At 39.5% G+C, this 13391-nt stretch overlaps 1 protein-coding gene across 1 annotated transcript; it reads right to left on the reverse strand.

Annotated features, from left to right (window-relative positions):
* Window positions 1-4458: 4458 nt before the first annotated feature.
* On the reverse strand, window positions 4459-12479 carry LOC146632770 (protein Wnt-2b-A-like). The gene is made up of 5 exons (XM_085354676.1): window positions 12316-12479; window positions 9255-9475; window positions 8158-8435; window positions 7110-7374; window positions 4459-4688 (listed from the first exon to the last, which is right to left on the reverse strand). Exons 1-5 carry the CDS (start codon window positions 12477-12479, stop codon window positions 4459-4461), a joined length of 1158 nt encoding a protein of 385 aa, XP_085210802.1.
* Window positions 12480-13391: the final 912 nt, after the last annotated feature.

Genomic DNA, 13391 nt, shown 5'->3' on the forward strand with positions numbered 1-13391 from the left:
ACCTTAGTGCATACCTTAAACAGTTGACCCACTAAATAAGAGTTTTTAATACCCCACTATCAATCTAGTAAGGTCACCGGCATGATAAATGAACAAACTCTTGTGGAGTGGGATCTGTGCCAAGTCCAAGCATGTCCCTGAAGGCTGCATACAGTATGTGTTGGACTGAAGAACATACTGCTCACAACAGTTTATGTGTTTTGTCTGTCCATGGGTCTGTTTCACTGTGTTCACATCGACCCTTTCCAAAAAAGCACCAAGTGAAATGTGGTTTTGTAACTTATAAATTCTGACATTATGAGGTGTTTTGCATATTTCATCATGACCACCCAGTGTGTTTATATAAGCAACATGGCACAGCGCTAACAGTTCTATTGGTCCAATATTCTAACGTGTCCATTGCATTTGACATAACCTGTCACTCACGTGTGATAGACTATAACTGATTACAGTATATACTTCATCTGTCACACTTCACACTGGTTTGCTCTGCTGAAAACAACTGTGATCTAGATTTTTATTACATGATTTGACTGTTAGCTCAATCTATCTGATCCTATGTTGCCGCAGTAACTGATATTTATCAGTTTCATCGACTGGCCTTAGTCCTGGCGTTCCATATCAGAATTCAGTTAAAACTGGAAGGGATGTTTCCTGAGGACTTCTTCAGCCAATGTAAGTGCACTGCTGTGTTTCCTAACATACGTATCTTTCAAAATTTCACTTGGACGAATAGCATGTAATCCCGTTCCTTCTTTACCCTTCGGGTTATGTCTCTTTGATTGGCAAAATAAGTAACCACTGACTGTTTTCATGTGTATTGCTATGGTTATTTGCTTAAGAGTAGCGCAGCTTTTTTGCTGTTTGCTAATTATTGGTTGCTGGCGATGCTGAAATTGACATGACAATGCATGCTGAGGTCTAAAGATAACACTTAAATCAGACTAGTTTAATGTTATTTGCTTTACAAGAGTAAACTTGTCTTATTGCAAACCTGGTTTTGTCACACATATTGAATGTGAATGTCCTCACCCTAAATCTTTACTGCTGCTTATACTCCTCCTGCACCTCCTCAACAATTTATCCATGGCCTGCAGTGTATGATTGGGATGTAAGATGACATTGTTTGCACTGTTTGCATCGCGAATGCTGATTCAGGTTAATGGTGGATTTACTCGTTCCAAAAGATAAATTGTATTTTGTGAGGAAAAAAGTGTCACATCAGCTATAAAATATTCACAGGCTCTTCCTGCTGCAGTAACAGCTGCTGCCCAACTCAAGTTTTCTTGAAAATGGCACTAAAATCTGAAATGTTTGGTTTTTTGCTTGTTACTATAGATTTGGTGGTGAAGTAGATACTTGAAATAAGGCTAAGTGTTTTAAAGAGTCTGTTCCTTGGCCTTTACATGCATACATTTTGATTTATATCTAAATTTTACTCCTTTTACCAGTAACAAATCTGTAAGATATCACTTGGCAAGTAATAAACTATAGCAGCTACAGTCGAGTCCAATTTCATGTCCACATAAAACCCTTAATTACTCCTGATGGGGTCATAAGGGTGATCTTCTTTTCCAAGAACAACACTGAAACTGTTGGGACATTTCATTTAAAAAATAATTTTCATTTCCAAAGCGCTCTACAGTGCAACGGTTTCAGCATGCATGCGTATCAGCATGTTTCTCATATTACTATAGGCAAGTCACAGATGTATATGTGATCGGAGTGCAACGACTTAGACTGGAGTACTTGTCAAGCAAGGCTAAAATAAACATGTTTGGTTTAAAAGTGGCATAGCAATAAATTGTTCTTGAGTCATTACAATTTGTGAGTACGGATTATGGAATTTCTTTCTTCTGCTTCCCATGAATGTGAAGCATCCATGTGGACCACACTGTCCCCTGAGACCATTTTAGCTCTGAAATGTTGTTAAACCATTTGATATCACTGCGATGGCAGTGAATGCCTGCAATGCCACTCCTTTTATTTTTACAGACTTCAACTGGGTGACCCACACTGGAGGACAAAGTAGCACAGATACTATGACTAATTTGAAGATCAACAATATATTAATAGAAATTTCTTTGTTTATACAGCTTAATAGTTGGTCGATCAAGAAATTACTTAAAAAAAAAACCTAAATAAATTGTTATATTTCAATTTAAAGATATTTTGTGATTCTTTTTATCACGCTATCTAAGACTACCATCAGTCTTGTTATGCTAATAAAAAAATATTTGTCTAACACTGAACAATGAACTTTAAAAAAAAAAACCAAACTGGTCATTTGCATTGTTTTTATCCCGTCCACGCCATAGCTAAGGTAATGATAACTGTAATAGGAGACCAGGGGAATACCTAAAACCCAAATATATACATGTGGGTTATAGGCCCTTAGGCTTAATTGAGAAGATTATTATTACTGTTTTTCTGCCTGGAATTAAAAAAAAGAAAAAGAAAAACATCTGGAAGTTGACATCTTTTAATAGTAGACCGAACAGAACCAAATGAACTCATAATTATGACACTGGCGCTCCATAAATCCAAATCAGTGAAACTCCTGTGGTTACAGATGTAGGATTGAATATAGCATGTTAAAACTTATAAAGAACTTGGGAATTAAAAGTATGAACAGAACAGCACAGGTCCAGGCCTGAGCCCACAATCTGAAACAGTTTTCCTCTTATCTTTCAAAAACAGCTAAATTACTCTTCATTTACATTCAAAACTGGCTTTTTTCTGTTTTTTTTCTTGCTTGCAATTAACTTTTGACTTGGTGTCATTTGCTGTTGTCCAAAGCACTTTATTTTGGCTGTGCCTCTCATTACGTGGAGTTGAAACAATTTGTTGACTCTTAGCATTTCACAGCTTGTTGTCAGATTCATTTAGATCTATAAACTCCTCTGAGGGTTGTGTCTCCAATGGCTTAACACTATGTCTGGCTGCACTGCCAGATGTTAGAAAGCCAAATGCAAGGTCTGTAGCTACTTCAGTGCTCTTTTTGCAATGGCTTGGCTTTGTTTCATGAAATAATTCACTTCTTAAAAACCGGCCAGAGCCAGTGAGTGTGTCCACAAAGAACTGAAAGCACAGTTGCATAAGATTGCATTATAAATATGTTCTGTCACAATATGATGGCTGAACAAATATGCTGTTTTGGCCTTTGTAATAAGGATAAGGCAAATGTTAAACAAAAGCTCTATTTAAGATAAATCAGTCTGGAAACTAATATTGAGTTTTGAAAATATTTGCAGCTCCAGTGACATATCAGGAAGGCCGGTTTAATAGTTTGTATTCATTATAATGCAGTTGTATGACACTGCAATTTACAATTTTGGAGGGTCACTACGTCCAAAATAAAGAAGCTTTGTATTTCTCTTTTTACTGTGCACTTGTCTGCATTAGCATGGCCTATGGAATTTGTTTAAAGTTCACAGTAGTAATGGAAGCAAAAACAAAGAACCGGAGGTAGAAATTACAATTTTTTTCCATGAAGCTGAATGATTTGTTAGATCTGTTACAGTCAAATATTAGCATACTGTACAAGTATCTTTCAAACAACAGACCAAAATTTGTGAGGCTATTTTGATGTGTTGGTGTGTCCACAATCCTTGTATACAAAGTGAGCTGTCACTGTAAATGATAAGTCTTTGCTTGCTCTTCTGTTTGTGGCTCCTTTGACCTTACAATGTGATTACCTGGCTTTAATTAAGAAAGACCTCTTGGAAAGCGCTATATTTATTTAGTGTGATAGCTGCACAAATTAGCAGCAGTGGTTTCGGGTGCACGGTGGGATCAAAAAAGTTTTGGAAGTTTTGGAAAAGCAAAAACCACAGGCTAACACCAGTTTCCAAGTAATCATGTGCAGAGGTCTGCTGTAACATCTGGACCACTCACCCTACCCATTAGATTTGGTTCTAAACAACTTGGATCTTTTTTCATAAAATTAAGTAAAAAATTTAAAGGTCACTGTTTTGCCACTGTGGAGTGTGAGTGCACTAAAAGGGAGTGTTCTAATAGAATGGGAATCAGTCCAGAGGTGTACAAGGCAACCTTGAAGGAGCGATCGGCAGACAAAGTACTACTGTGATTATCTCTTTCATCTCTTATGTGCACACAGTTTTTACATACTATAAAACAAGAAGCAGGCAGTAGCTCATATATCTGCCTCAACCAAGGGTACATTTACAACAGAATATAATATTAAGCCATTTTGCATCAAAGTTTCAAAGTCTGATTCAAAAACGCTCCACACATTATTTTTTAAAACACTTTTTAAAGCAGCACATGATCAGTAACTGGTTCTAATTTCCAGTTTACTATCACCTAACAAATGTTTGTGAAGTATAAAAGCATCAAAAGCCAGAGGTATTATAGTTAAAAGATCCCAACTAGAATGGAGTCATTAGTGCACAGGCTAATGAGTCAGGTGCACGTTTGATTTGTCCGCTCTCCTTCCTAGGTTACGTCCAGCCAGTCGGGTCGCTTGTGGGGTTTGCAGGTGTGAACGTCCACTACGTTTTCACAGTCTTTGCACTCCACAGCGCAGCACCACTTGAACTTGCACTCACACTTAGTGACACGTTTGACTCGCATGGTGTCGTAGCCACGCCCACAGCACATGACTTCACAGCCATCTATGCCTCTTGAGGACTTGTTGCACACTCTGCCTGCTGTGCCCAAGGAGCCTATAATGAGAATAAAGGACCAGAGATGTTGTTTTGGCATACAAAGAATATTGGTACTGCAACTGACAGGAAAAGGGTTAGTTTATTAGAAGACAGCCATCTGTGCACGCCCTGCCAGACTATTAAAATAAATAGTTATCACTATAAGAAATACAGGTTAGGATGAAAGAAATCAAATGTTTGTTATACGTATGATACTTTTGTTTACATATATTAAACAGCTAATATAAAATTTAACTTAACACAAGCAGTGGATTTCATGACACTTCTGTAATATGTTAAAGTTTTAAAGGTCAGGGACTCTTTTATTTTTTGTTTTAGAAAAAACAATTGATTTGGACTGATAATATGCAGCAGATTCAATTAGATTTAAGGGAACAGAAATACCTGCTGCTGACAGAAATGATGCTGATCAACATGAAACAAAGATGTGTCCTGTAGAGCTACAGAGAGGGGTGATACCTCTGTGTGCTTTCATTATTAAATCACTGATAAGTACAGCTCCTTGATTAGAAGTTGCTTCTTATTTTAAAGTAGGCATAATATAGAACTTTAATTGTGCACATCCAGTAACTATACTGGGTTTCCTGTCTATGCATTCCCTTGGGGAACTGAACGATTTATACCACAAATAAATAGTCTGACTGACCGCTCAAATGTCTTTCCACCATAAGCTACATTCACCTTTTCGCATGTATCCATAGAGCACTTTTTTCAATATACCTAAGTGTTTTATCTCCTGTGCGTTCACACCTAAAACCCATTTAGAATCCCAATTTAACCTAAGAGGCATGTCTCAGTGCTCAGAAGGAAGCTGGGGTAGACACAGATCCACTGCACTGTGCCATCCAACTCAGCTTAATAGCATTTTGAAAATTTTCCATGATTACGTGGATGCCCAGGAGTGAAAGCTGGCAGAAGTTATTATTGGCAATGTTCATGTTGATGCTGAAAACTGAAACTGTTTTGCCAAAGCAAAATATCACTTTCCCTCACTCTTCAGCAGGCTATAAGCTTCCCAACAGAATAGTCTCAGACCTAAATGCAATTGTGTTCATGTACTCAGGTGTAAAATCCAAGCCTAAGATCAGGTGCCAGGTCCATTAACAAAGCATCCCAGAAGTCTAGAGAACAAAGGATAAGAGGAGATCTTCCCCTCAGGCTCTAGGGAGTGGAGCTTAATGCTGACCAAAGGAAAGATTTGAAAAATAAGCCTGCATGTATCCTTAGGCTGTGAATTCCTATACAATGAAGATTAGTGGTGAGGAGGGTCATCGGCTACTTTTTAAGATCACCTTTTAACAAGGAAAGGCAGCTTTTCCTTTGAGCAAACACACCTTCATTGCATCTCAGTTGTCAAAGTGCGGCCAAGCTAACCGCAGGTAGGAGTGACAGAATCTGTTAAGTTAGAACCAACGTGTCCCCTGCACATGCCATCGTCCCTAACATATTAACAGTGAGTTAGCAAAGTTCTTCACGCTCTACTGAAGGAGCTGGACTTTAGGAAAGAGATGAGCCTAACAAGGCAAAGCAAACATTAGGTATTAAAGGAGATGTTAAAGGTCAAATCACTGAACTTTAAGCTGTGAAGGAATGCAAGCCTGCAGTCAATGAGTCTCTGATTCTCATAGATTTTGTTAAGCAGTCAGTCCTATTTGCCCCATCCCATAACAACATACTCATGATTTTAAATTAAATAATAATAACAGTATTTTACACAAAAATGATTAAACTGTTTAAGCACAACTTCAAAAGGACTTCACTGAATCTCAGAATGTGAGTTGCTGATGTTTTCCACAAACACAACATATCAATATGCTACTCCTCAGAAGTTAAAAGGACCCTCCTTAAGGCAATTTCTTTACTGTAATAATAAATGATTGTCATAATAATATTACTCTTGTGTAACAGTGGCACTTTACTAAAGTTTGACATGTTAAAAACAGAATTAGCAGGTTAGCACAAGCAAGTTATTTAAGAATTATCAGCATTGGCCAATAATAATAATAAAAACCCTTCTTTTAAACTTCACTAGTCTCACTAGTGGCACATATCACCTGCCTAAACGTTGTTTTCCCAAAGACAGTGGCCTCCTTCAGCAGGACAGTGTTTCCCACTACACTACAAAAGCTGCTGGTGTTGGAAAAAAGCTCAGGGTGTTGACCAGGCCTCCAGACACCACAGTGTAATCGAACATCTGTTGAATATGCTGGGAAGAGTAGATCCACGGAAACCCCCACCTGCTGCAATTGCAGGACCCAAATGATCTGCTGCCAACATGCTGGTGCCAAATACCAATGAACACCCTCAGAGATCTCTTGTCCATCCCTCAACTAGTCAAAGCTGTTCTGACTGAGGACTGTGGATGTACACAATATAAAGCAAGGGGTTTTATTTTTGTAGCTTATTTGTGTGTCTCACCTGCTGCACGGTCCATGAGACAGTAATCTGGAGAGTTCTCAACAAAGACTAACTCATTCTTGGTGCTTCCCTTAAAGTCCTTGTCAGCCACAATAAATCCTGTCCCATCTTGGTTCATGGTTACCTCGACGGCTGTGTTGTACTTCTTGCGAAGATAGTCTCCAGTTCGCCTGAAGTCAGACATAGCCAGCCAACAGGTTCTGAGAGAACAGGAACCACTGACCCCGTGACACTTGCACTCCAGCTTCATAAAGCGCTTCACTGCCTGGAGCAGAGATCAAAGGTGACACAGTGTCAAGCCAACAATGTTGTACAAGAGAAGATGTAGGTGTAATAAGCTCTCCTAGCATAACGGTTAGCTAAATATTCTTAATGTAACAGCTTTTACGTCATTATCCTTCAGAGACGTCTTTACTGAAAAAGCCATGTCAATAACTTGAACAGTGCAGAATTTAATGCTATGGGACCCTCATATGCAGTTATCATATTAATATGCATTATGCTGGATCATCAATAGATGCTGGGATAATGCGGAATATTCTCAATAAACAGATTCTTAGTCTTAAGAGATTTACTTCCTAGTCAAGTAAGTCAACTAGCCTAGTAGTTGAAGACATCTTTAGGCAAAAAAGAATTTCTAATGATTTTAAGAGTCGATGTTTATTATGACCAACTTTAAGCTTGGGGAGACCAATCTATGACTCACAGAAGACGGATGAGTTGAAGGGCCATGTGTATCTCTCAGGTTTTGTGACACGTCTTTTTTTGGTTTTTATTTCTACTTTTTTTTTTTCTTCATTGGGTCTTTGTTAAGCTATCTCTTGTGTGCAGACACAAAAAGGGTTCATCGCTTGAGTTGGGTGCCTTTTTATGTTTGAATAAATTTGTAGGTCAATGTTACGTTTAACAAAAACAACAATAAAAGCGTCCCCTGAAAATGTTCCTGAAAAGCCTGTTGTTTTCATTGTTACTTCCTAAATATGTCTAAATTTACAATTCCATTAAGAGATAAAGCTTAAACATTAATATAAAAAACGTTTCCACTGACCATCCGACCGCATCGGTTGTTGTGCAGATTCATCAGGGCTCGAGCATCTTTCACCATCCTCTCACGGGCGTCGACGAAAGCTTTGGCAAATTTTATGCCATAGTTGATGTTGTCGCTGCATCCGCCCCAGTCAAAATTGCCGTTGTCGTCACTGTCTTGCCCTCGTTTTTGACTGTCACAGGTGCAGATCTTCATTTCCCCCTGACTGCAGGCCCTGGTAATGGCGTAGACCACTCCTGCTGAAGAGATGGCGTACACAAATGCTGCCTCTCTGCTGCCTGGATAGACGGGGAAGGGAGCGTTGCAATTGCAATCATTTAAAGAAGTAACTTACGACTGTTGGTAAAGAGAGACCTAATGTTGCCTATATCTGACATGTGACATTATTCAAAAGTTGTCATAGCACTTGTTTTTCTCAGCTGTTCTTCTAGTGCCCAGAGCCATGTGTTATTGGTGAGTAAAGCAGTCATCTCTCTGCAAATTCTACAAGGTAGGCATACCAAGATCAGTCCATCTATGGTGGATGGTCCAGACAGTGGTAGCAGCATGTCAGCTATAACATTAGACCAGCCGACTCTCCTTTCACCTATTAATTTGCACAGATGGCAGCTTTCTAAGTCATTGAGCAGTGTTTTCATTTTAGATGAGAGGAGATTTTGGAGGTTATTTGGTCTGGCTGTCCCACCCTCCTCCTGTTCTCATTCCTGCTCACGCAATGAAGCAGAACACAGGCGAGATGTCAGGGAGTAAAGCTTTGTCTGGCTGCCAGAAACATCTACCCAAATATTTACATCTCCTATTACTGTTTATACATCACCAGTGTGGATCTCTCAATCTGCTACTTGTTTTCAGAGAACATCCACTTTCCCAATGTTCCTTCATTCCTGAGAAGGTAAAAAACCCACAACAATTTCTCTTTCTGTTTGCATTCCGGGGTAAAGTTGATTTAATAAGACACCTATTAATTCCCTGCTTATCTGATAACAGAGGAGACATTTATGAGGATGATTAACTTGAGTGTCACTGATATAAACAACCACTGTCACGCACAAAGAACCACACAGATAGAAGCCTTAGCCATGTATGTTCAGACTCACTTCGGAGCATCACCCTGCCAAAAACAGTGTGGTCCCGGTCCAGCGTGCTGCAGTTCCAGCGGTGGTGTCTGAACTGATGTTGGCACTCTTTGATCCACTCTTTGGCTCCCTCGCTGATGGACTGCATCAGGTCTGGGTGCCGCTGGCAGAGCTGCCGTTGCTTGTTCACAAGACCGGGAATGTTGTCGCATATCACCCGCGCACCCAGAGCTCCGATGTACCTGCGCACAGATCCATCGAACACAGTGTTGGTAAATTCAAGGACAATTCCACTGAAAGCGCACTCTGTGGTAGTGCACCTGCAGCTGTCACTAGACTGTGTGCCAGGATTTCTTTTTCCAGTGAGTTTACTTTCAAATTTGCCTTCCTGTTTTCATCGAGACAAAAACAGAAAAAATTGTGTAGCTAGCTGAGCTAGCTGATTTGCAAGAGGTTAAGGTCCAATCTGATTTTCAAGAAATATACAAATAGTGGAAATAGTACAAATAACAGAGACGTATGTTTGCTGCATTTAGGGTAATGGGGTGAAGCCCACCCTACATGGCCTTTGGTGTGCCACTTGTTTTAAATGCCAACACATGTAAGCTGTCAGCGTGAAATCTGGTCTGACTTCAAACAATTCACATTTCTAATCAAATGTGTAAAAAATTGGGAAATTGGGAACTCTGAGTGAAGAAGATTCCAGTGTTTACCAGATATAGAGGGTCCCCCAAAAAATCTTTGGGTTATATTATGGGTAACCAACATTTAAGAGCTCATTAAATTCTATGGACTCAAAGGAGCCTGCTACTGATCACTGCTGCTTTCATGTTAAAAAAAGCCCTTTAACTATCAGACATCTGTACTCAGTGCTCCTTCTTTGTAATCACAGGGTTCTCAAGTGCAGCCTGCAGTCTAGGAGCAACCCCTGAGCAACATTTAATTCAGTTGCCATTCAGTGAGGTACAGCAGTATGGTAGAAAATATTCATTATATATTTAAAAAAAATGTTTTAATATTCCCAAATGTGGCTAGTGTAAAAATAGGAAAGGCTCTCCCACTAATGGAGAATTTTAAACTAGCAAAAGAAATAGATAAAAAAGAAAAGAAAACAATTACCAGCATAAATTTAACAAACTGACAAATTTAAAAGATTAAACAGCCAGGTGCTCCTAGCAGGTGTGGTCTGAAGCATTCAGGTTTGTGTTAACACAATGTCATGTGCAATACTCAAAGAAATTACAGATAAATAAATAATAATAAAGCAAGTAAATTATGGCTTGTTTGGAAAAGTTGCCAGGAGAAAGGCTCTTCTCTAAAAAGACAAGGCAGCATGTCTTAGTTTTGCAAAGTTGTATCTAAGCAAACCACGAGACTGCCCCAGGACAAAAGCAGTTCTTTGGTTTGTTTTATGGAACATTAAACATCAAGTAAGCTATAGTAAAGCTGCTAAGTGGATTGTATTGCCTTCAGACAAAGAGAGGACAAACTGTTTTTCTTTTTCTGTCTTCTGTGCCAGTTAACTTTACTATTACTACTTTTCTCCCCGTGTAAAATGTTTTTCGATGAATCTAAATTATTGATACTGTTCCTACTTTTCTTCACATTCATCCCCATTGTCTTCTTAAGACTCAGATATTCAGGATGTTGAAGAGATTATTACATTCCTCTCGTTCAGTGAAATGCATTTGCTTCCTGCTTTCTTCAAATAATCCCCAACTTTGTAACAACTCTTAAGAAGGGTGATCACATGCTGATTGCATTGTGACTCTGGGGGTTCTCTTATCAACAGGACATGGCCGTCATCTACAGTACAAATGAGCACTCCCCCCCCCCCAGTCCATCTATAAGCCTACACACTCTATTCTCCATCCGGATATCATTATAGTCCCTAATCGCAGCCGCTTTTGTGTTGCCTGGCCACTGAGACAGAAACAGATATAGCAGGTAGTTTCCACTCCTCTTATGGCTGTCCCAGTCCCATTCTAGATGCAACTATCTGCCTGAGCAGTATAGCAGAACAGAAGCACTGCTTGTGTTTACTGTGTGTTGTACAAACCAGCTGTGCCAAAGGACCCCTGACTCTCCAAGAGGACACACACAGAAGAAGAGAGAAGTGCAGCAAGGCGCACAGTGCTTATATAAATTATTACAATAGTTAAAAATAGGCCTAAACAATTCAAAGGAAGATTTTTAAAAAAAAGCAGGAATCAATTACGTTTTTCTTTGGAATTTCTCAACGATTTATTCACAGTTTACTCTGAATTTGCCTGAAAGGGAAACTCAAGAGCAAATTGGATGATATGTGCTTTCGGCTCTCTTGGGAAATTACCAGACATAGCATTATTTACAATGGGTGCGTTTTAGCTTTAAATAAATTCATAAATTAGATCTTAACTGTTATGAAGTGTAGGGTAAGATCTTAAAATGGGGGGTTTCCCTTGGCTAGTTAAATGTAAAGTCATTTAATAGGTTTTCTGTTAAGTGTCACCTGAAATATGAGAACAACAATGTCAGGTGAGAGAGACTGGGGGTGGGGGGTCTCCAGCATGTTTTAGGTCTTGAAAACCTCAAGAGAAATCATCAAGGGGCATTTATTCATGCACCAACGCCTGCACCTGCCGTGTACTCTGGGCAAAATAGATGGATAGGGGAGACGCCCCCTTCCCCCCATACACACACACCCAAACACACACATCAACATCATTAATCTTCATGAACTTTGGATACACAGCCTGCTCTTTTCGTTTATGGATGTGGATGTTCATGTGAGCAAAGTAGATCTTTTACTAGAAAATCTGAGAAGTAAGCAGGTGTAAATTACATATAAACAGACGGATTTCTCATCTTTAAATCTGTAACAGCTCCAAGGACAAGGATACATAGGGTTAAACAATAAAATCCACTATAAGATAACTTTTTCAACTGCAAACTTAATTAATTAAAACTAATCGTTATCTATATTTTCTGGGTGAAATTTTGCCCTTGTTGTCGTTGTTGTAAGTCGTACTTTATATTCGATTGGTATGTGACACCAACCAATCGGACGAACCATCAAATTCCTCTCAGTGGTGAAACTTACCACCACGATGAATCCACTATCGGTGTGAATATGAGCAGGAGCAAAATAAAGATGAAGTATATTTTAGAGATGGGTTTGGAGTGATGGTGGTTTCCTGCCCCATTTCTGATCCTCATTGCTTTCTCCGACAAGCCCGTAGATGTCATCATGTTTCTTCTTTTCATGTATTGGCTGTGCAATAAGGCGTGAAAGTCCTTGACGCCTGCGCGTCCTCCATCATCTGGTGGAAATAAAAGTTAGGAAAGAGGAAAAGTGCTTTTGAGACCCCTCAGTTATTCGCTGTCATAATGCAGCCTTGATTTTCTAGCATTACATCCATAAGCTTTGGACATTGCACTTAAGTGAGCGGGATGAGTCCTTCGTTTCAGACAATCTTGCGTAGATTCACGTCTTCTCCTCAGCTGTTGCGCTCCGAATCTGGCTTCACTAAATCTTTGAGAAGTTGCAAACTATAAAATCCAATGCCGATGATCAGTTTCGTAACTGATAAAAGCCACTCGAATCAGATCCTGACATAGGAAAAGTGTCTGCGTGGATGGGACAGGCGCTGCTCACCTTTCATCCCACTTGCCGATAATGAAGATGCGCACCGAAACGCTGCGCTTTCCTCTTCAGTGCGTCAGCTGTCTGCGCCTCCCCTCCCTCCCTTCTCACCACACCAATGCCCTTTGTCAAAAAATTACAGAGACCGGTATGCAGATCTGCAGACAGAAGGAAAGGAGGTTCTGCCTGACTTCTCCCGGCAAATCAATTAATCCACTCTTTAATTTACACCTGCATCACAGTTCGTTAGCTCATTTAATTAAAAGGTCGGTAAGAAGGTTGTCTCTGTTTTCTCTTTCTGTCATATGAGAGAAAGTTTAGTTTGGAAAAATCAGATCTCAGTAATGATGCAAGTGTGTAAGCGTTTACACATGATCAGAAATACATAATCCTTCCCAGGGCTCATTGCATCTGCTCCTCTAATGTAACTGGTCTCATCTTTTTTAAGATTTTAGGTTGTGTGGTCCCTGGCAAAGGAACACATGTTTAAACAGATTTACAATCGCTGACATGCAGAAGTTTCAGTCCAAAAT

The sequence above is a fragment of the Diplotaxodon limnothrissa genome, linkage group LG5 (assembly GCF_057381915.1).
Source record: "Diplotaxodon limnothrissa isolate DT_005_m linkage group LG5, D_limnothrissa_male_GT1.1, whole genome shotgun sequence".
NCBI lineage: Eukaryota > Metazoa > Chordata > Actinopteri > Cichliformes > Cichlidae > Diplotaxodon > Diplotaxodon limnothrissa.

Coding starts and splice junctions, on each gene's coding strand:
- LOC146632770 (XM_085354676.1), bottom strand. CDS start 12,479: ATGAAAAGAAGAAACATGATGACATCTACGGGCTTGTCGGAGAAAGCA. Junction 8,436..9,254: donor TGGCAGGGTGATGCTCCGAA/GTGAGTCTGAAC, acceptor CCGTCTATCCAG/GCAGCAGAGAGGCAGCATTT. Junction 7,375..8,157: donor ACAACCGATGCGGTCGGATG/GTCAGTGGAAAC, acceptor TCTCTGCTCCAG/GCAGTGAAGCGCTTTATGAA.